General features: G+C 40.0%; 1 protein-coding gene across 3 annotated transcripts; it reads right to left on the bottom strand.

Annotated features, from left to right (window-relative positions):
* Positions 1 to 1,770: 1,770 nt before the first annotated feature.
* Positions 1,771 to 19,473, bottom strand: apobb.1 (apolipoprotein Bb, tandem duplicate 1). 3 transcript variants are annotated; one of them, XM_055506330.1, is made up of 31 exons: positions 18,979 to 19,472; positions 16,471 to 17,266; positions 15,809 to 15,979; positions 15,557 to 15,589; positions 15,357 to 15,469; positions 15,125 to 15,270; positions 14,900 to 15,047; positions 14,629 to 14,781; positions 14,347 to 14,471; positions 14,174 to 14,259; positions 13,642 to 14,086; positions 13,452 to 13,566; positions 13,222 to 13,368; positions 12,923 to 13,134; positions 12,652 to 12,847; positions 12,390 to 12,569; positions 12,104 to 12,307; positions 11,853 to 12,017; positions 11,562 to 11,767; positions 11,259 to 11,441; positions 11,041 to 11,171; positions 10,737 to 10,944; positions 10,480 to 10,652; positions 10,229 to 10,389; positions 10,041 to 10,150; positions 9,594 to 9,958; positions 3,977 to 9,490; positions 3,778 to 3,889; positions 3,662 to 3,685; positions 3,410 to 3,590; positions 1,771 to 3,332 (listed from the first exon to the last, which is right to left on the bottom strand). In XM_055506330.1, the coding sequence occupies exons 3-31, from the start codon at positions 15,861 to 15,863 to the stop codon at positions 2,589 to 2,591; spliced, it is 10,635 nt and encodes a 3,544-aa protein (XP_055362305.1). In that variant the 5' UTR covers positions 15,864 to 15,979; positions 16,471 to 17,266; positions 18,979 to 19,472; the 3' UTR covers positions 1,771 to 2,588. The 3 variants fall into 3 exon arrangements, with proteins under 3 accessions (XP_055362305.1, XP_055362306.1, XP_028996953.1); XM_055506331.1 differs by lacking the exon at positions 3,662 to 3,685 and having other exon boundaries at positions 18,979 to 19,473; XM_029141120.3 differs by lacking the exon at positions 18,979 to 19,472 and having other exon boundaries at positions 16,471 to 17,631.
* Between the last annotated feature and the right edge of the window lie 319 nt (positions 19,474 to 19,792).

Raw genomic sequence — 19,792 nt, 5'->3', positions numbered from 1 at the left:
CATGGTTTTCATTAAAAGACGGATGCTCTTTGTGTTTTACTCTTTGTCTACAGTTCGTGAGAAAAGGATCATTCACTTGTGTTATCAGAGGAGTAAGAAGTCAGATCAATGTGGATCAGGTTACACATGGTGTGACTGTAAAACGACAGTGGTCCTCATACGTTCCATTACATGTACATAATTGGGCATCTAGACCAAGTGTTTACACATAAACAGCAGGAAAATTAGAACAAAATGAAGAAATACAAACCTAAGAAATGTTGCAACTTAAGAAGAAGATTTAAATATTTAAGTTATTTATAAAACATGACCTGACGTAACATCCTGCAGGATTTTCCTGTGTCTAAAGCTGTGGAGTCATTGCTCACAGATGTATATTTGCATCCTGCCTTTTTGAGATTGATTGAAACGATTGATGGAAAACATAAAGGAGTGGGTTGTTTAAGTTATGTGTGATTTACCTGACTTGATATGAGTCAGTAAGACCTGATTGGCTTGTATAATCTTGATTTGGACTGTTGTTGACCCCTTAAAGGTTTTGTCTCATCAGTGGTTTAAAGGGCTTAGTAATCAATTATTTATTCAGAAGGAGTCCTACTATTGGACCTGGCACTAAACAAAGATAAGATGCTGTTTACTAAAAACATTAATATTTATAGAAAGGTCTGAAGAGTAGGTGCACAGCTGTGTTTAATAGGGAGGATGCATCCCTGCATTATTTGTGAGTATATAAAATCCTTGTCAGGGAGCCAGCAGATCGATAACAGGTCCCTGGAGGTGGTGCATTGAACACAGTCTTTATTAATAAATGATTTGTTCATTGTGATTTATTATTATGGTTTATGGCTCATTGCAACCACATCAGAACTGTAACTGTAGCTCCCCCAGTGTGCGCCAGTCATACACTGTTGTTTGTTTGTTTACAGTTGCCACGGAAATATAATAATATCACATAATTTGTATTGCCCTGGGTCACACTGGGTAATATTTATTGTCACAGTTTTTATACTGAATGTTGACAGAGTTTTGCACATGATATGTGATACTCACAGATTATATTGAGCCCTGAGTCTTTATAATATTTCAGCCCAAGAACACAGACACTGAATGTAGAGTCACTTGGAGCAGAGGGATTGTACTGTATGTAAAGATGTGACAGTGACTCCCTCTGGTTGGCAGACGTTATTACAGTTGTGAATTTGTGCGCTTGTTCATGAGCTGATTAGTTTGAGAGGCTGAGAACTATCCATTACACAATCCATACTGGTATAAATGCTGGGGTTGTGCACTTAGACGGCGATAAGGAGGAGACTGAAAATGAACAGGCTGTTATCAAGTCTCTTGTCAAAGGAGCACTGGACTGCAGCGTCTGTCTGCTGCGTATGCAAGGTCACAGGTATATTACAGTCTTTATCGATTGCTTTGATGCAGCAGTCTACTGAGACTCCGCATACTTTAAACAGTTTACACGCTGGCCTAAACAGCGACTACATGGTCAAAATGACACATTTTGTATGCTCTTGTTGGCTCTAAATGTGCCAAAACATTTGAAATAGGCATCAAAAGCTTAATTTGCCTTCAAACAACACAACTTGCAAACAGTATATGAATGGGTCCGATCAGTCATTACACAGTGGACAGCAAAATACAAAACACCGAACTCAGTGTGAATAAGTGCGTCATTGATTGACATTGTAGCCTGCTATTTCTTGTGTTTGTAGTTTTTTTCAAATTTGTTGTTTTGCAAAGAATTGGATCCAGATGAAGAAATGATTTGATGCAGTTTTTTATTGAATCCATTACATTCATGTTTTTCAAACTGCAGCTGAAAACTGAAAATGTAAATATTACTGAAAACAGATGTAAACCAAAATACAGTCAAATCTATTGGAGGATAAGACACTGTTCATACTCAGTCTCTGCTTTAGACCTCCTCCATTTATGCTGGCAAAGAACAACACAGACCTGGCACCTTTTTTAAGGCCTGCAGACTGATTGGGAGTCAAGGAGTGTCAAACTCCAAGGTGTTTCATACTTGTCTTGCTAGTTATGGATAGATGGTTTCTGTAGTTTTTGTTTGGTCACCAAAGCTAAAAAAATGAAGTTTAGTCTGTTTAAATGACATCCTGTTTTGCAAAAGGGAAGAGAAAATGTTGCTGGAATAGCTATAGTGAAAATTTTTGCAACCAAATTTTTAAAACAGGTCAAAGTGATCAAGAAGGTATGAACTAGTTAACAGATCTTCTGTGAGTCTGAGGAAAATTGAGAAAAGGTCCCTGGAAATCAAAGTTAAACCGTGAAAAATGGACAGCTCAAGTGTGCTGTTTTGTGTAATTCCTGTAATATCTTCTATTTCTAAAGTAAAAAATACAAAGGTTGGTGGTTAAGGTAAAAAAGGAGAGTACAATTTTTCACACCATTATTTTGTTTTAGTAATACTCTTAATTAATATATTACGCACGGTTTTGACAGGTTCTTTTGTTGACTCACATTTACAAATATGGGTACAGGTTTGTCTGTGTTTCCAGGCATGATTTTAAACATATAGTGGCGTGTTGTATGGACTTGGGCCTTAGTCTGAGTGTTACTTACTGCTGGAAGGGAAACGTAAGGTTAATCTCAAACTTAGTGTCACTATAATCAACATAGGGTTCAGTGTTCTCTAAAACTTGGATTTGTAAATCAGTAATCAGTTGTTCGATGATCCAGTACTGGTTATACACATAGTCTAAAATATCATACGCATATTTGAGCAGTTTACAGCACTGGGCACCGACCTGGTCGACCCTGATCTTCATGTCTGGGAAAAGTTTCTCATAGAGGGCATTTATGTCACTAGTCACTGCATCTTCATAATCATACTTGATAGTCTCACAGTAGTTAAAAGGAGCTGCTATGACACTAAACATTTTCCAAAATAATTCATTAGGAATATTGGCACTATTAAGAAAGTCTATCAGTTCTTTATATGTTGTGTTGAAAGCTGCGCTGATTGGTTTCCAGATCTGGTCTCCAGTGATAACGTCACCACTGGACAATTGTATTTCAATGGCGCTGAAATCCTCGACAAAGGAGTTGTAGTAGACCTCAGTCTCAGCAGACAGTGCACTGACAGTCGGGTCTATCACTTCAGCGAGGCGTTTAGCCAAAGCCGACAGAAGCTCGTTCTCAAAATTCCCATAGATAGAGAGGATGGGATCAAATCTGATCCACATTTCATCCTCCATTGCATTGTATGCTTCTGTATAATACACAATCTGCAGGTTCATCTTGTCAACGTCCACAGGAGATGATTTCACGACCAAAATGTCAACATCGACTTCAGGGGCAGACTGTTGAGTCCAAGAAAAATAAAAGATTATTTCAAATACAGATGTGTTCATTTTTAAAACATGCTTATAATACTCACAGGAGAACGATGATAGACCCTTGCACTCAACTGAGATGGGCCATTGAGTTGAAGTCCCACAAAACCAGTAACTGGAGTAGATACTGAAGCGTTGATACCGTCCCTTCCAGCAGCATAATCGAAGTTTGCAACGGTGACGGTTGGAATGGAGAAGTCAACCCTCAGGGTGTGGCGAGATACACTGGAATAAAATACAATAATATTAATAGAAGGTTTGACTAAATGTGACTAAATCCAAAGCAATAGTTGTACCTGTCCTCAGCCTGGTGCTTCATCCTAAAGTTTAACAAGTCAAGAAGTTCATTAACTGTACAGTAACTTAGTAACCGGAAGCAGTTTTTGAAATTGATGATATCATGGAAACCTACCTTAGGACTTTGGTAATGACGTGATCCACATTCATGGTAAGGTTTAAACCAGTCACAGCAACCTTGCTAATCATGCTCAGAGCTTGATTCTCATAGTTTGTAGTTGTAGAAGCTATTGAAAGAAATACCTGTGTCAGACTGAGCATTTGCAGCAATGCGTAAACAGGTGTCATGTGATCAGTCATTTTCACAAACTTACCCTTTATGTCATATGCTGGGAACATGTTGTCAGAATTTCCAGAAGACTTAAAGGTCCCTTTGAAAACAGGCCCCTGACCCTCTAAGTCTGCTTCCAGGTTGGCGGTGTACAGTGGGCTGGAAAACCTGGCAGTGGTAGACATTTTCTGCTTTGGCACTGTCACTTTAGCAACAGTTTTCTCTGAGATGCTAATGTCACCCATGTTGCTTGGCTGCAAAATGTCAATCTCGATGTCAGTACTCAGGGATGATGTTGCAACATTCATGGTTGCCTTGGCATTGTGCTTCCCCTTGGTGTGGAAATTGAACAGTTTTGCCTCGTTGTTGTTAATGTATGACAGCACAACGTACACGTGGCTCAGGGATGCTTCAATAGCAAGATTCTTATTTAGATCCAGGCTAATGACTCTGGTGGTGCCATGGTTGACCTTGACATCAGTAATAACCTTGGAAGTGGACTGTAAGCCATCATTATTGAGGTAGACGTTGACCTCATTATCCAGAACTCCCAAAACAAGATAGTCTGTATCTATTGTTCCAGCCATGTTTGCTCTAGTGGTTGACTTCAAGGAAACATCTCTCTCACTACTCGCACTTATAGTGCTGTCATGACTGCCGTTGATGTGGGGATTTTCAAAAGACAGGGAATTGGCCAACTTGATTCCTCTCTTGGTGGTTAAACTGGTCGTTACTTGCAGTTTTGCATTTAAACTCTCAAACACAGAAGCTGTGGTAGCTCCCAGACGAAACACAAGATTATCCTCAGGATAGAGTCCAGCGTTGACATTCAGATTGATGAAGTCCGTCTTAACAGACAGCTCTGAGATCATGTTGACCATATTGGGAATCTGAACCAAGCCCATGATTTCAAGTGGCCGACTTTTCTGGAAAACAAGCTTGGCATCTACAGCCACAGTTTGTTCAGTGGTAGTCAAAAGGTTTTCAAGCTCAGGGCTGACAACAGCGAATGACAAAAAGTAAAACAAATCTGCATTTTCCATTGCAGCAAAGATGCCAGCCTCTTTTTCATTATTGCTGAATGTAAAGTTGTAGAATGTTTTATATTGATTCAGGCGAAACAGAGTTACTGTGGCTATCAGCTGGCTGTCGGGTCTGAGAATGATGGAGTAATCTTTCTGCAGATCTATGTTAGCAGGCAAGGATCTCAGAGTGCCCAGCGTGAAAGTTCCTTTGTTGTGAAATTCATAGACAAACTCAAAAGGACGGGCTACGAGGTTGAATGTATTGGATATAAAGCCTTTGCCTTCACCCTTCAGTTCAGTGTTATGGTTTGCTTTCAGCTCAACCGTCATATCATAAAGGTTGCCTTGTCCAGATGCTACAAAAAGACTGTTCTTAAACACTGGAGCCTCTGCCTCGTTGCGTACATTAAACTTGAAATAGCTAAAGGTGCCAGATTCAGCTGTAATATGCTGTTTCACCCTTAACCCCACAATGTCTGTGTCACCAGAGAAAGTTAGTCCGACAGCACTTGGAGTGACTGATAATTGCAGTTTGCTCTTGTGGTTGCTATCATCATCGTTAATTTTGCCTTCACAGGAATTATCAACCGTTAGAGTGAAGGAGGGACCATCTTGCTTAGCAACAATTTTTTGGGTGACACTGGCCTCACTTTTGACACTGCTCCATGGGAGATAAAGTAAATGATTATATCCTGTATCAAAAGAAGCCGATATCCCTCCTCCGATAGCAATAGAGGCTGTGTTTGCATACTTAGCAGTATAGGGTGTAGTCTTAACCTTAACCTCTGTCTTGGCCTGAGCCTGAGCTGATGGGAGGCCATAGAGAGCTACAAATGCCTGATGGTCAATTTTAAAGGCAACATGGTTGAACTTTACTGTCTCAGCTAAGACAATGCGACTCATTTTTGGGACTGAAATACGGGCCGTGGAGTTAAGTTCATAGTTTAGAATTTCAAAATGTTTCGATGTGGCGTAGGAATTAAGGAATCCAGTCAACTCAGGTGTTAATTTATTCTTAGTAGGATTCTGGAGTTCTCCAGATGTCTCCATTGTGTAGGTGGGGGTAAGGAGTTTGATCTCGCCATAGAGTTTGCCAAAGCTTGAGACAGTTATCTCATGTGGAATGGTTGGCAGCTTGATCTTAGAAAGTTCAAGAGATTTAACAAGCTTTTCTAACGGAACATTTGGGATGTTGGGGAATGACATTTCAGGAAATGTGAATTCAGGAAAGCTTATCTCAGGTATGGTAGGAAGAAAGTTCAATGTTACGTCTCCAAATAAAGCATCTGCATCAAGCACTTTGATTTCTAGGTTTATAATGAAATCAATTAGTTCAGTAATTTTCTGCTTGATGTCATCTAAAGAAATTGTTGTGGCTTTCACAGTGTAGGTTCCCAGGATAGTGAATTCAGGGATGTCCAGCTGTGCTGGAATTTCAAAATCATCTATCCTAAATACTACTGAGGGTAGAACAAGATCAGTGAACGGGATAGGAAGGGATGGCACAAACAGCTCACCTTTCATCAACTCCTTACTGAGGCCAGCAATGATCTGCTGAATCTCACTGGTGATTTTAAGGTTAGGTGCTATGGTCTCAATTGTCTTAACTGTACTTGTAAACTTCTGGGTCATGATAGTTATGATAGTGACGTAACACTTTCTAAACATATTTAGATATTTAGTAATCACATCTTTAAAATTTTGATTTTTAATTTTGTGTTTTATGAATTTAGCCCATGTCTTAACGTTATTAACCAATCCCTCATCAAAGATGTCCTGGAAAGATTTGATGATTTCTGCAATTTTGACTTTTTTCAGGTGCTCCATAAAACGTCCAGTAGAGCTAATGATAAAGTTAACAAAATCTTTAGTTGCTTCCAGTTTCTGGGGAATTTCAAGACTCCTGATCATGTGATTAACATAAGCTGCGCATTCATGAATAATAAGATTGGTGAAATTCACAAACTCATTATAATTCAGTAAATTCACACTTTCCACTATTTCAATTAAAAAATTCAATTGTTTAATTATAAGGTTGACATCAATTGATTTCAAGTTGGCAATACCAGCTTCAATTACTTGCATTAGTTTATTTTGTATTTCTAAATCTTTTACAATTTGTAACACAGCCTCGATGGTTTTCTCAATTTTTAACTGCTGGAAAAGCTCCCCAAGCTTTTCCAAAAAGGCTTGAATTATTTCATCAGCATCCAACTTTACAATTAGCTCTTTTATCTTGGCACGTAATATGTTCAACCTATTTGGGATGTCAACGTCTTTAACCACAACCATAATATACTTTACTGGATCATTTAGTAGCTCTTCAGGAAACAGTTTGAATATTTCTTCAATGCAAGGTATAATCATCTCAAAATTGTGGTTTATGAATTGTGAAATTTTATACTCCCTCTCTAAGGCAAGCAGCTGTTGCCGTACCTCCTTAGTGAAGGCATTGCTTGACATGGCTTTATCTATATACATCATCCAGTTTCCTAAACCCCACATAAGGCCAAAGAGTATATTTTCAAAGGATTTTTTCAGGTTTCTTAAAGAAGCTTCCAAATCCTCAAAAGAGATGGATTCTTGCATGAAATCACTGAATCGCTGCTTCAACTGAATTACATTGTCTTTGATCCGCGATTCTAAAAAAACCAAAACCCGGTGAATATCATCAAGCACTACATTCAACTGACAACTTTTCATGTAATCTTGCAGTGATTCTGCTACAGGCACAACATAGCCTTTGATGCTTTCCAGTAAGACAGGCACATTTTCAACTAGGGGCAACTGAATTACATGACTATCTGTGCTTTTGTCATATTTTACAAAAGCAGAGATTGTGAATTCCTGGTTCTCTGGAGAGTCTGCATTGAATAAGTTTGTAAATATTGTGCCCACAATCTCAATTCCAGTCTTCTCAGCACTATTGTAAAGAGTCAATCCCTGATTAAAGGCATGCTCATTCATTTTGGATGTCATTGTATATCTGGTCTGCTGCTCTTGGGGTGTAAGAACAATACCTGCTTTAGTGTCAAAAGTGGTCTCAAGGGATAAATCATTATCTAAAGTATTGGTTACTGATGCCCTGCATTCGTGCATGCTAACAATCGCCAGAGGTTGTGCTTTAAGGTTATACTTGCCATAGAGCTGCGCATTATGTTTTCCATACTTGATGATTTCTCCATTAGCATTGAAAAGGGCATCTAAGTTGATATCAAAAGGAACAACACTGCCACGAATGGAGTGGTCAAAACGCATTGGCTGGGAGTTGAAACGGAGGTCATTGGTGATGGTGGCAGCCAGACCGTAGATGTCAAGCTCAGTGTTGTGGTTCATATGCGCTCCGAAAACCTTTCCAATGGTGTTGAACTTTGCATTAGCAGTCATTTCAGCATATTTTAGCTCATAGGTATGCTTGATCTCTTCATGACCATAGGTGGCTGTCAGGCTTCCAATTACACCAAACTTTAGAAGCTCTGCCTCTAGCTTAGCCTCGTTTTTAATGTTGGCAGACAGAAGATTCATGTTGTTGTTAATATTTGCAGAGGCAGAGTAGGGCTTCAGGCCAAGTGTTATATCATGAGTGTAGGAGGCATACTCACTTCCAGTGGCGTGAGCCTTGGACTTGAAGTCAAGAGTGGAAGGTGTAACCGTCAGTGTGTTGGCATTGTTAATGTTGATGCCTGACAGGGCTGCCCTGTTTGTAATGGATAAAGTAGCTTTTGAAAAATCAACCCCAGCTTCAAAAGTATTTTCCAAAGACAGCGGACTCTTCACAGAGGTTGTTCCACTTGTGGTCAAGCCGTTGTTGTTAAACTTCAGTGATGCTTTGTGCGTAAGTTGGTTTTCAAAAAGCCTCAGCATGGCGTTGTTGTTTACTGCTAGACCATTACCATCCAGAGAGGCAGTCAGCAGAGTGTAGCCACGATTTTCAGAGAGTTCCATGTTTGTCTCCACCTTCATGGTCACTCCACTGACACCAGCAGAGGCTTCAGTTTGCTTCTGGATCTTCACACCAAGAACAAGAGCATTTGAATCGCATTTCAATGACACTTGGCGGTCTTTGAAGGAAAACTCAGCAACATGTGTCAAGCTGTCCTGAAAGGCTTTAGTGTTAGAAAGAACTGAGAGTTCTCCATTGGAAAGGGTTGCAGAAATTGAATTCTGGGCCTTAACAATTGTGGAATCAAACTCAACAGTAGCATCAATCTTTGCTTCTGGCCTGAATGGGAAGATGGTAAATGATTGGGCTGAAGTGGTGTTGGCGTACATGGGTCCAACTCTGAACATTCCTTTAAACATGTTGTCAGCAGAAATGTCTTCACTGTTGATTCCAGTCGTACCCGTGTGCTTTATCTCAAAACTGACCCCTAATGAACTCATGGCTTCAATCTCGCTACTTGATCTCAAATTGATTTTGTCTGTAAAGGAAGCCTCCTCTTCAATACTAATACTGACTTTAATGAATTCATGGACCAAAGAGGTTTTTAAACTGGCCATAATTGAATCAGAGATGATCACAGCCCCCAAGCCTAAGTAAAGAAAGAACATTATAACAAATCAGTTTGAATGCAACATGAGGACAACAATATAATAAATAAATCATTATCGTTAATGTTTTTGCTGAATAAATACCGTCAATCTCTACTGAGAGGATGTCAAGTGGGGAGGTTCCCTTCACATTCAACTTAGCCGAGTAGTTTGGGGCATCTTCCTCCACAGCCACTGAGGCCTTCATGTTGTAGAGGTTGCTCCTCATCAGAGCTGATAGCTCAGCTTTGCCAAGAAGAGGTAAAGACATGGTAATTCTCTCTGGGACTTCAAGTTCTGGGATGGGAATGTCCACTGAAGGAATATCAAGTCCAAACTGGGGTAATGACAATCTAGGTGTAGCTAAAGTTGGTGGGAAGTTAAGATCCTCTGTTGACTTTCCTCCAAGAGGGACAGGGATCGCAAAGGTGAAGTACTTATTGTTGAAGTAGAAAGCAGCCTTTGCCTCACTGTTAAAAATAACAAATTAAAGTGCATTTCTAGCATGAATGTTTTAAAAAGACATAACACTTTGGCATTGTTTACACGTACGTATTCAGGAAGAGTGTGTCCGGCACTGAAATCCCAGGAATCTCTGGTATTCTGATGTCCTTCATGTAAGGAATATTATCACCGTATTTTTCCATGTAGTTGTTTGCTGCCTAAAAGAAACAAGCAGTGTTTTATGCATGCTTTGACTTTAACTAAATAAAAGTGAAGTCATTGCAGAAGGCGCGTACCTCTGAAAACATCTTGAAGATATGACCCACTTTCATGTCAGTTTGCCCCACCTGTGTGTCAAGAAGATCATTCCCATAGATCGCAAGCACCTCAGCCCCTGGCAAGTTGGCGGTCTTTGTGTTCACATCTGAATTGAACGCCACCTCAATCTTTTCACCACCTGCAACAGCATGGATGCATTAAGTGACTCCTAAGACCTGAGACGATTCGTGCAATGTTTGCATAAAGAGTAAATGGGAGAATATCGTACTGTATCTCAAAGCAATTTTCTGCTCAGATGTGGCGTCCATCAACTTGACTTCACTCTTGAGCTCCAGTTCCAGCTCTTGTTCATATCTCATGTTAGCTGTGACAGTGGCGTCCGTGTTTATTGAGGGGACAATAAGTTGTCCTTGAAGCATCCCTTCTTTCATGGCTTTAAGACTGAAAGATGCACCGGTCAGTCAATAAAATCTCACTGATGTGCTAACATTTTTTTATCATGACAGTTCACGGCTGTTATCTTACTTGGCACGGCCAACCAGCGAGAGCTGTGGGATATTCTTGTTTAGAATGTCAAGAGAGATTGAGTGAGTTGTTTTTCCTTTGCTTTTCCCATCAACCCCCAGCCTGAATCCAGCCTCCACATCATAGTCAGGGATTTGGATGTCAGCTGTTATTAAAGTCTTCTTTCTGTTATATTTCAAGATTGCTCTGGCTTCAGTGGGATCTGCACCTTTTGTTGATCACACAATATATCAATAAGCAACTAGAAAAGCTTTTCTGAGCTTTCCAAAACTGAAATACTCTCAAAACTACAATATAAAGTTACCTTCTGCTCTCAGAATAAACTTCACAGAGTCAACTTTCAGCCGACCCTCTTCCCCCTCTTTGAGGAGCTCATAAGCAACAGTGGCTGTGTACTCGGTAACCTCACCAGTAGGGTGAAGTTCCAAAGCAAATCTATAGACATTAATGAAGGATTTCAATATTTGCTATTCAAATTCTTTAAGAGGAACAGTTGCTGGAGGTTCAAAGAGTCTTCCTTACTTGCTGTCTCCTGTAAGAGGGAAGTAGGGGGAGGTCCCTTGAGAGGAAGCATCATTGTACTGCAGAGCAGAGCAGTATTTCATTCCAGTAAAGACCGGAGTGCACTCATCAACATCAACCTTGTCTGTGGCACTCGAGGGGATTGTCTTCACTTCAGCATTGGTCACTGCCACCAGGGAGTTCCTAAAATTGAAATGCATGTAATCTGAGATGTGCCATGATTACCCATAGCTCGTGTTATACTATGCACAAACCCAGCTGTTATGTTCAACTGAGCTGTCAGGGATCCTATTAAAGCCGTACGTTATTTTGATGAGCTTTATAGGACTCGCTGGAGCAGGGATGGTCAGTTTTACTTGGTCATGGTTCACAGAGATCTTAACACTGAGCCCACTCTCATGGAAAATGTTGCTGTGCATCTCTAATCCAGAGTTGACATATTCAGGGAGGTGTGAGCCAATGTGAGTTACGAACTCAACACCAGCTGAAGGCAGGAAGGCAACTTCTCTCTGTTTGGAAAATATTTGTTTATGATGAATTGATAAGTAAAGTAAAAGGTATTGGTGGCATTTAAATACATTTACGATTACTAACCATGTCACGGAACTTGAGACCACCTTTAATACCAGGGGTGAAGGTACCTGAAAGTGCAACTCTTAGCGGTACACCAGTGAGAGTAGGCAGAAAGAATTCATTGTCCATGAAGATGTAGTGGCCAAAGATTGTGTTGTCGTTTTTAGTCACCAGTGCTGCCATCAGCTGTACCAAATAAATATACACACAGAAAATATAAAATATCGACAAACTATTATATCAGCTCTTTAAATATCTGTAGTCTTCCTCACGTCACTTGGGAACATCTTGAGCATATTCTGAATCATCATGGCAGCAGAAAAAGTCATCCCCTCCATTTCATTGGTGCTTAGATATCCCAGCTCATTTCCCAACAGTTTAAGATACACCATTGCCTCGGGAGACTGTGAAGCCTTCAGCTCATTCACAAGTTTATTGAAGTTGAGTTCAATCTCCTCAACCAGGTTTGTGGCAGCCTAAATAGAATTTTTACTAATCTGTTATTTGCTCATGATGCATGATTTTAGTCCAAATACTGTTAGCAACATGTTTAAATACCTGTCTTTTCATTCTATCTTTCTTTAGGGCAGGCAGCATGTCCTGCAGGATCTCACTGACACTACGTGGCATGTTGTCAGAGACAAAGTACACGGTCTTCAAGACTGTGTCGGGGAAGAATCCATTCTCTCCAAACAGTGCATCTACAGTTGGCTCCAACCCTGTGCCTGCCATACCAATCTGTAAGGGTAACACATGTTCCTGTTATAACTGCACTTATTTAAAATGGTCTGAAAGAATAAGTTGAATGAACCTGCTTTACCTCCATCATGTCAATGTCATAGCCAAATGCTTTAAGTGTCATTTCAAGCATAACTTCTTTGGGCAAGAAGCTAGAGCCCTCAAAAAGCATGTTGCCCTCCACATATCCGATCTTGTAATTGTTGGAGAACTTGGTGCGGTCCATAATTGGTCCAATGTCATTACCCTGCAGGGCATCACGGATCCTTTGTCTGAGTCTATAGTAAAGAGAAAAGTTGTTTAAAAACTTCTATGTATGTATAAATATTAATACAGAGCCACATTTTACATACTCTTGGGTATCAGGTTCAGTTGAGGCCAAAATGTTGTTAATGTGGGAAACCACAAAGCTCTTGACTTGTACATCTTGCTCACTGGATAAGGCATCGTTCAGCTTAACCAGCTCACTTGGCTGCGGGTCTTTCATGAGTATCAGATAAGCAGCAATACGCTTTTGCGTGGAGCTGGTGTGGTCCAAAAGCACCTGTATTAAAATCTCTCTATCCTGGGACCAAAACACATTGCCAACATTACCAAAGAGTAAAAAGAATGTCTGCAGCAGTGTCTTCAACTAGTGAAACTGATGAACTACCTTCTCTGGGACAGTGACTAGCCTGTATGCTTGGATGGCTGCCTGCTGTACAGCAAGGGAAGCTGCAGGCTGGTTTACACACTGAATCACAGCAGACCTCAGGGCAGGACTTGCAGGCATCACGGCTGGAGCCATGTTTCCAACAACCTGTGGTCACAACCAAAACAATTATTGTGGAATCAATCACGTTAATTTGGAGTTGTCTTTGTGCTGTCGGGTGAGATACCTACTCTCAGTGTCATGAAATTGTTAATATCAGAGCCGGAACAGTCACCCAAACGAGCAGCCATGAATTCCGCCACAGAGTGGATCTCAGGGATCACTTTTCTTTCAACGTTGTAAAACCTTTTGAAAAGAAAATAAACAATGCCTCTTTGTCTTATCCTACAGCACATGAGTTTGCTCACTCGGTTTGCTCACCTCTTCACAACATTGCTCAGGGCGTACATTATAGGCTTGCTGGGCTTATACTTGGCCATCTCAAGCATGTCGTTAATCAGTAGAGCAGAGGGATTTGATACGAGTCCCAAAGCAAAAACAGTGGCGTCAATCTTCACTGAAAATATGTCAAAGGTCCTGAGGATCTGCATGATAGCACTGCTGCACTCGGGAGTTCCACACTGGGCCAGAACCTGGTAAGTTAGGGCCTGGGACACGGCAAGAGCCTCGGGGATGGCAGGACTCAGGGTGTCAGCCTTCATACCACTGACCATAGTAACAAGCTGGTGGAAGAGGCGGGGTCTCCTCTCACCCTCAGATTCAGGCAGAGTGGATAAATCTCTCAAGAGTTTCAAAAAGGCAGCTTTATCCTGGACAGCACTCTTATCCTCAACAGCTCGCATTTGAAGACCCTGGACAACATCACCTTTTATACACAAACAAACATATACACAACAAGTTAATGTTGCTTTTATGAATTCAGTTAAGAATCAAAACAAACCAAAAATCCTACCGTGCTTAAAGACTCTGTCGTTATGAGGAGAAACCTTAACCAGAGTCAACTCTTGCCTTCCAACACTTGTCACTCCATATTCCCCCCTGGGGAGAAAACATGGCACAGAAAAGGACAATAAAACACATTTACATGACTAAGCCTTTTACAGTCTTATACACAGCTCGACCTACTTGTGAGAGAAGGGAATGAGAATGTGTTTCTCAGCACACGAGCCAGACGTCATGTGTTTCTTGTCATTGTCAAACTTGTAGTTGCAGGTCTGGAAGCTATTGAACAGCTGAGCCAGAGGGTAGTGCTGACAAAGAACCAAAAGTGAGTCACTCTGCAGCAGTAACTGTGAGGACTTTTTAAAATCTCTTTTTTAAACATTTATTGCGAATTTGCATGAAAATAGTTATTTAAAACATGAACGTTTGACTTAGTTGTGTCTTAAGGCATACTGTATATCTTACCATGCCAGAGATCAGTGCCAGAGGGCTGCTATAATCTCTAATTGGAACAAAGTTTTCACATTTGGAAAGGTATCTGTTTAGTGTGACATCAGTAGCAATGTCCTCTCTCGCATTGACTTGGTAAGAGGTCTTGCACTTGCCGTGGATGGTGGGCTAAAAGTGAAGATTAGGTAGCTGATTAGAGGCTGTTTGTAATTTAGAAACATTTGGGAATTGTAAATGCCTTGAAGGTAGTCATAAGGTAGACATCTATGTCCTTGATGTACTGTACCATGTTCCTGTTCTCGCCCTCTTCCAGCAGCGGTACGGCCAGTGCAGAGATGATGCCTCTTTTAAAGTTCAGGATTGTTGTTGACTCTCCGTCCTCAGGGTAAAGTTTCACATCGTACACGCCATCAACGACAAACTTCAGAGGATATCTACAAGGAAATGTCCAGTAAATGTAGTTATCGGTGAAATGCACAGAATGACCTGTGACTTTCACAGATTAACATACTTCTCCATCTCAGCAGCGAAGGCATCAGCAGTGGATGCAGGTGCAAACACAGGGTTTCCCTTTGCGTCTGTGTCTACCACCTCACTCAGGCTGCAGCCAGTGGTGCGAAGGATAAAACTGCAAGACTGAGGCACTTCAATTTCAATCTGTAAGACAAAAATAGTGTTTGTCTGCCTTACTAAGAACAGCTGGATGAGCAACAATGATTCTGAATGAATGAAGTTTGACATACGGTGCACGAGGCCTTGGGTCCATTCTTGAGTGGTGAGGCTCCGTTTATTTCATTCAAAGACTCAGCCTGGTATTGATATTCGTACTTGTGAAGGGTCTTGTACCTTTGGTTTACTGGAAGACAAAACCACTATTAACTATTTGTTGTAAATGTGCCCATTGGATTTCATGAATCTTTTTATGCAGTTGGGCATAACTTACGCAGGCAAGTTGGCTGATCTTCATCTTGGGCAACTGGTCATAAAACAATGAAATAATTTATTTTTTGTACCTGTATTGCATCTTTAAAAGTATGTTACAGTAAGTGTAATTACAATAGATATTTGCAAGGTTGTTATATATTTCAAAGTTCATGACTAGTAGTACAATTTATAAATGATTTGGTTTGGGGGAAATGAAAACCAATTCAGTTAAAATGCACAGTGTTGAAAGAAACAACACAGATATACTCACAAGCCAACGTCGATGTGCTGAGGAGCAGCAAGAGGCAGAGCTTAGAGGCCCCCATGATGGGCTCGTTATAGCTCTTTCCCCTGGGGCTGGTGAGCACTCAGAGACTGATGGCTCAGCTTCAGCTCAGTACTTTTTTACTGTCGATCAATCCTTAAAGTCCACCTCAATCACCTGAATATTAAACGAAAAAAAATCCATCTCAAATTATGGGTTTACGAAGTGAAGGTAAATGTTAAAAATCTTTAATATGCAGCACACATGCGTTTATGGCTATTTACAACTGACTGTACAGTTAGGGATAACATATACAGTTTGTAATTGATCAGAGCAGATAGAAGGTTACTTTAATCAGATTCTAGTGATTTTACATAATTTCTAATATATAAAACAATAAATTTGTATGTCCTATGAAAGGCTGTATGGTTCAATTATTAAATACAAAAGCTCAGTTCATTGCATGATTAAGAAAACAGATATTAGAGTTTTATCTGATATGTAAATGTTGGCTTAGATTTTATTTGTTAATAAGTAGGAGTTAAATAATTAAGATCAAGTAAAAAATGCCATTATGTTCTATAATGCCAGTATATGAGTTAGTCAGGCACGTATACTTCATCAGCAGTCATGCATTTAAAAGATAAAGTGTTTCTATCAGTACTTACAGTAGTTGGTATTAGAACTCGAAGATGGGTGCTCCGCTTCCACTGCCCCAACTCAAACTGAAAACCGTTAAAACATTCACCTGACATTCACATGATTTAGATGCTGAACCTTGACTTGGACTCAAAGGTTTTCGGTCTGTTTGTTGTATCGGTGGGGGTCCAGGTAGCGGAAAGTACACCACAAGTAATAAGCAGTAGTCAATTCAATTTGGATGAAACCAGATTTCATTTCAAATACTTTACTTACTTATGGCCTTTATGACTTATGAGTGCGAAGTGAGAAAATCTGATTTTTAAAATATAGAAAATATGTTTTTCCCTTTTCTTCATTGATCATATAAACATATCTGAAAGTTGCACAATGGGCTTTTGCAATAGATTTCCATCAGCAACTTTTAGAGGTTTTTCAGATACCATGTTTACACTGACGGACATGTACACAGATAGTCCAAAGGGACCAAAGCCTCTAAATACCTGAGGTTCACTGTGCACATGTTGCATTTGTTTGTCCACAGTCTGGGTAAAACGGGTATAATCTGTGCCCGCATGCTGTATGTTGTGTTTTAAGTCCAGTATTTTGCATTAGCTTGCTAATACTGACTGTGATGCAATGGTCTGTCATGAAAGGCTAGCATCATTCATGTAACCCTGCTGGTAATGACAGCCTGACACCATGTGTAGTTGACTATAATAGGTAGAATGCTAAGGTGCTGCTTATTTGGACGCCTGCTCTGCTGCTGTTCTCCACCTGATGAAGGGTTTGAGAACTCACAGGAGGTAGACACATGCAGTCCCCCTGCAGGGGGACAGTAAAATCAATCGTTCAGGGTAAAGTTCATTAGCATAAACTTTGTCAGTATGTTGCTCTACTAATAATAATGATTATTAATATTTCACTGTTGAAAAGCAGTGTTACAAGTCCTAGATAGAAGAATGTGAAGGAAATGCAGCTGGGCTCATATTAGACATTTGCTTTGCTCAGTTTAATCACTGCATATCTACAGACTACGGTTTGCCAGATGTGCAAATAATTTCTCGTCATAATTTTACCAATTATTAATGATTACAGTTTAAATGTTGCTAGAGCCATGCAACATGCTGCTAAAATAAAACTGTCTGCATGTAACAGTGGGCAGGACTGTGGATTTTAACAAGGTCAGAGGTACAAATTAAATTAGATTAAAGATTTGATGTCTTAAATTCTTTTTTTTGTATAGTGTTCTTTTTCTGGGCTGCGTTTCCACCCAGGATGTGGTTTCCTCTACGAACTGTACTATTACTAAACCTACAGTATTTATTCATTCCTCCATTTTCCTAACTGCTAGCAAGGGAATCCTGGAGCCAGGCTCAGCTGTCATTCTCTTCGCAGCTCTACCTCAGTCTTAGAAAGTATTATCCTAAAAGTTTTCTTTTAAATAAATATCTTTGTCTGCCCATTAATGTTTGGACTACAAAAATATCTCAAATGCAAAATCAAATAATCTCACATGCAAACTGTGCAATAGTTTATTGACCTGTTAGCAAATCTGAGCAAACAGCTGAAAGTCCAGACATTATGAAGTCATGCAGTGTACACCTGCCATAAAGCAGCATGTTCGCTCAAAGTCACATTATTATTTCAGGATATCAGAAACTGACAGATAGCGTTTCTGACCAGACCTAATAAAACCTTCACTGATACAGTTCCTCAGTGAAAACAGGTCAGAGGTTATCAAGTACAATAAACCATACAGGGAATACATGTATGCATGAACACGTCGCTATGTAAAGACTTTTCTGACTTACTGTTAGCATTATTAAAAGAGATAAAGCTTTGGTTCAAATAAAGGAACTTAAACACATAAAATTTATAGTATATGTTATTATTAAATCCATATGAGTGAAAAAGCCTGATAATGACCTGCTTGGGAAGTGGAATAGCAACATTAGGAGGGCATTGAAAGTGTAGTACATATGCTCAGTGATCATTCCTTTTGCACTGATCTTGTTATGACACGTGATATAGTACAATCAAAAAGATGTGCAGAACCTCAGTATCAGTCCTGGATATTATATGTGAACATCTGAGCAAATGGTATAGCATAAGCAGATATAGATTCTATAAATAAAATGGTTATGTTAAGCTATTTAGTATGTTAATAAATCCAATCAGCTGTGCTATTTGTGCATCATCAATTAGTCATTAAAGTATCACAGAATCACAGGAACGCTCAGGGGCAGTTTGCCTCAGACTTTCGTAAGGGTCAAGGGTGAAAACAGAGCGGGAGATAAGGAGTTGGGAACCAGGGCAGTGCTGGGGTTGACCTTAATACTCACCTTTAACTGTGAAGCACCAACATAGTAATTCAGTTGAATTATATTATTATTATTACTTTCTAGACTTCAGTTGTATTTATATTATAAAATGTTCAGACCTTTTAACTTTACATATTTTTACTATCTATTTTATTCATTAAAACTAACAAAACGAAATGACAAAATTAATAAAAGTAAATGTCTTGCACTTACCAACGTTTCTGATTCTTTAATGAGTCATTTTCTATTGTCATGGAGGCTGATGCTGACGCCATGTCTGTTTTTAAATGCACCGTAGCTTGACAGTGTCCGGCCGGGGCTCTGGTGTCCCGTTGCTGCCTTGGTGGAACAACTCAACTCGCTCCAAACACCAGATTGATCAGTTGCAAGCAACAGGCATTCCCAGCGGTACAGTTATAGTTCTCCAGAAGCTGTCAGCCACCGGTACCGTATGTAGTTGCCTGTTTGAAAATGGCGGACCAACCGCAGGGACAGGCTAGCTAGCAGAGCGGTTAGCCGGCCTTTCCTCACAAAACCCAACTTTTTGTGAAAGGTCCGTCTTAAAAATGGCGTGAAAGGCATATCTGCAACTAGATCTATCATTTCTTCTACTTTAGCCAATACGGAACGGAATACAAAACAGAACGATAACGGTTGGTAGTTAACGGCTCTTTGTGTTTTGTTCAGGAAGTTTACAAAGTGCCGCGTTTCAGGCGCTCACGAGCGCTTATCCAATCACAGGGCGGGTAAATGTCACGTTCAGCGTAAGACCTTAGACCTGATTTGATTGGCTATGTTCGTTAACTTACTGCTTGCTCTGTTCATCCCGAAGGCCTGAGGCAGATTTATTAGAACAAAACAACAACACACAAATTATTAGATTAAAATGTTCATTATACTATGGCAAACATTTGATGTTATATGTTTATGCATTCACGTTTACATTTCTTTCTCTAAAGTAAGAGCATATATCACCATAGGGGGGCACTACATACATCTACACACATTGGCTGAAGGGACTGTGACC

This window comes from Betta splendens, chromosome 24 (assembly GCF_900634795.4).
Source record: "Betta splendens chromosome 24, fBetSpl5.4, whole genome shotgun sequence".
Lineage (NCBI taxonomy): Eukaryota > Metazoa > Chordata > Actinopteri > Anabantiformes > Osphronemidae > Betta > Betta splendens.
This window is presented reverse-complemented; position numbering and strand designations above follow the sequence as displayed.

Coding starts and splice junctions, on each gene's coding strand:
- apobb.1 (XM_055506330.1), bottom strand. CDS start 15,863: ATGGGGGCCTCTAAGCTCTGCCTCTTGCTGCTCCTCAGCACATCGACG. Junction 9,959..10,040: donor GACACACTCTTCCTGAATAC/GTACGTGTAAAC, acceptor TATTTTTAACAG/TGAGGCAAAGGCTGCTTTCT. Junction 3,591..3,661: donor AAGCACCAGGCTGAGGACAG/GTACAACTATTG, acceptor ATTTTATTCCAG/TGTATCTCGCCACACCCTGA.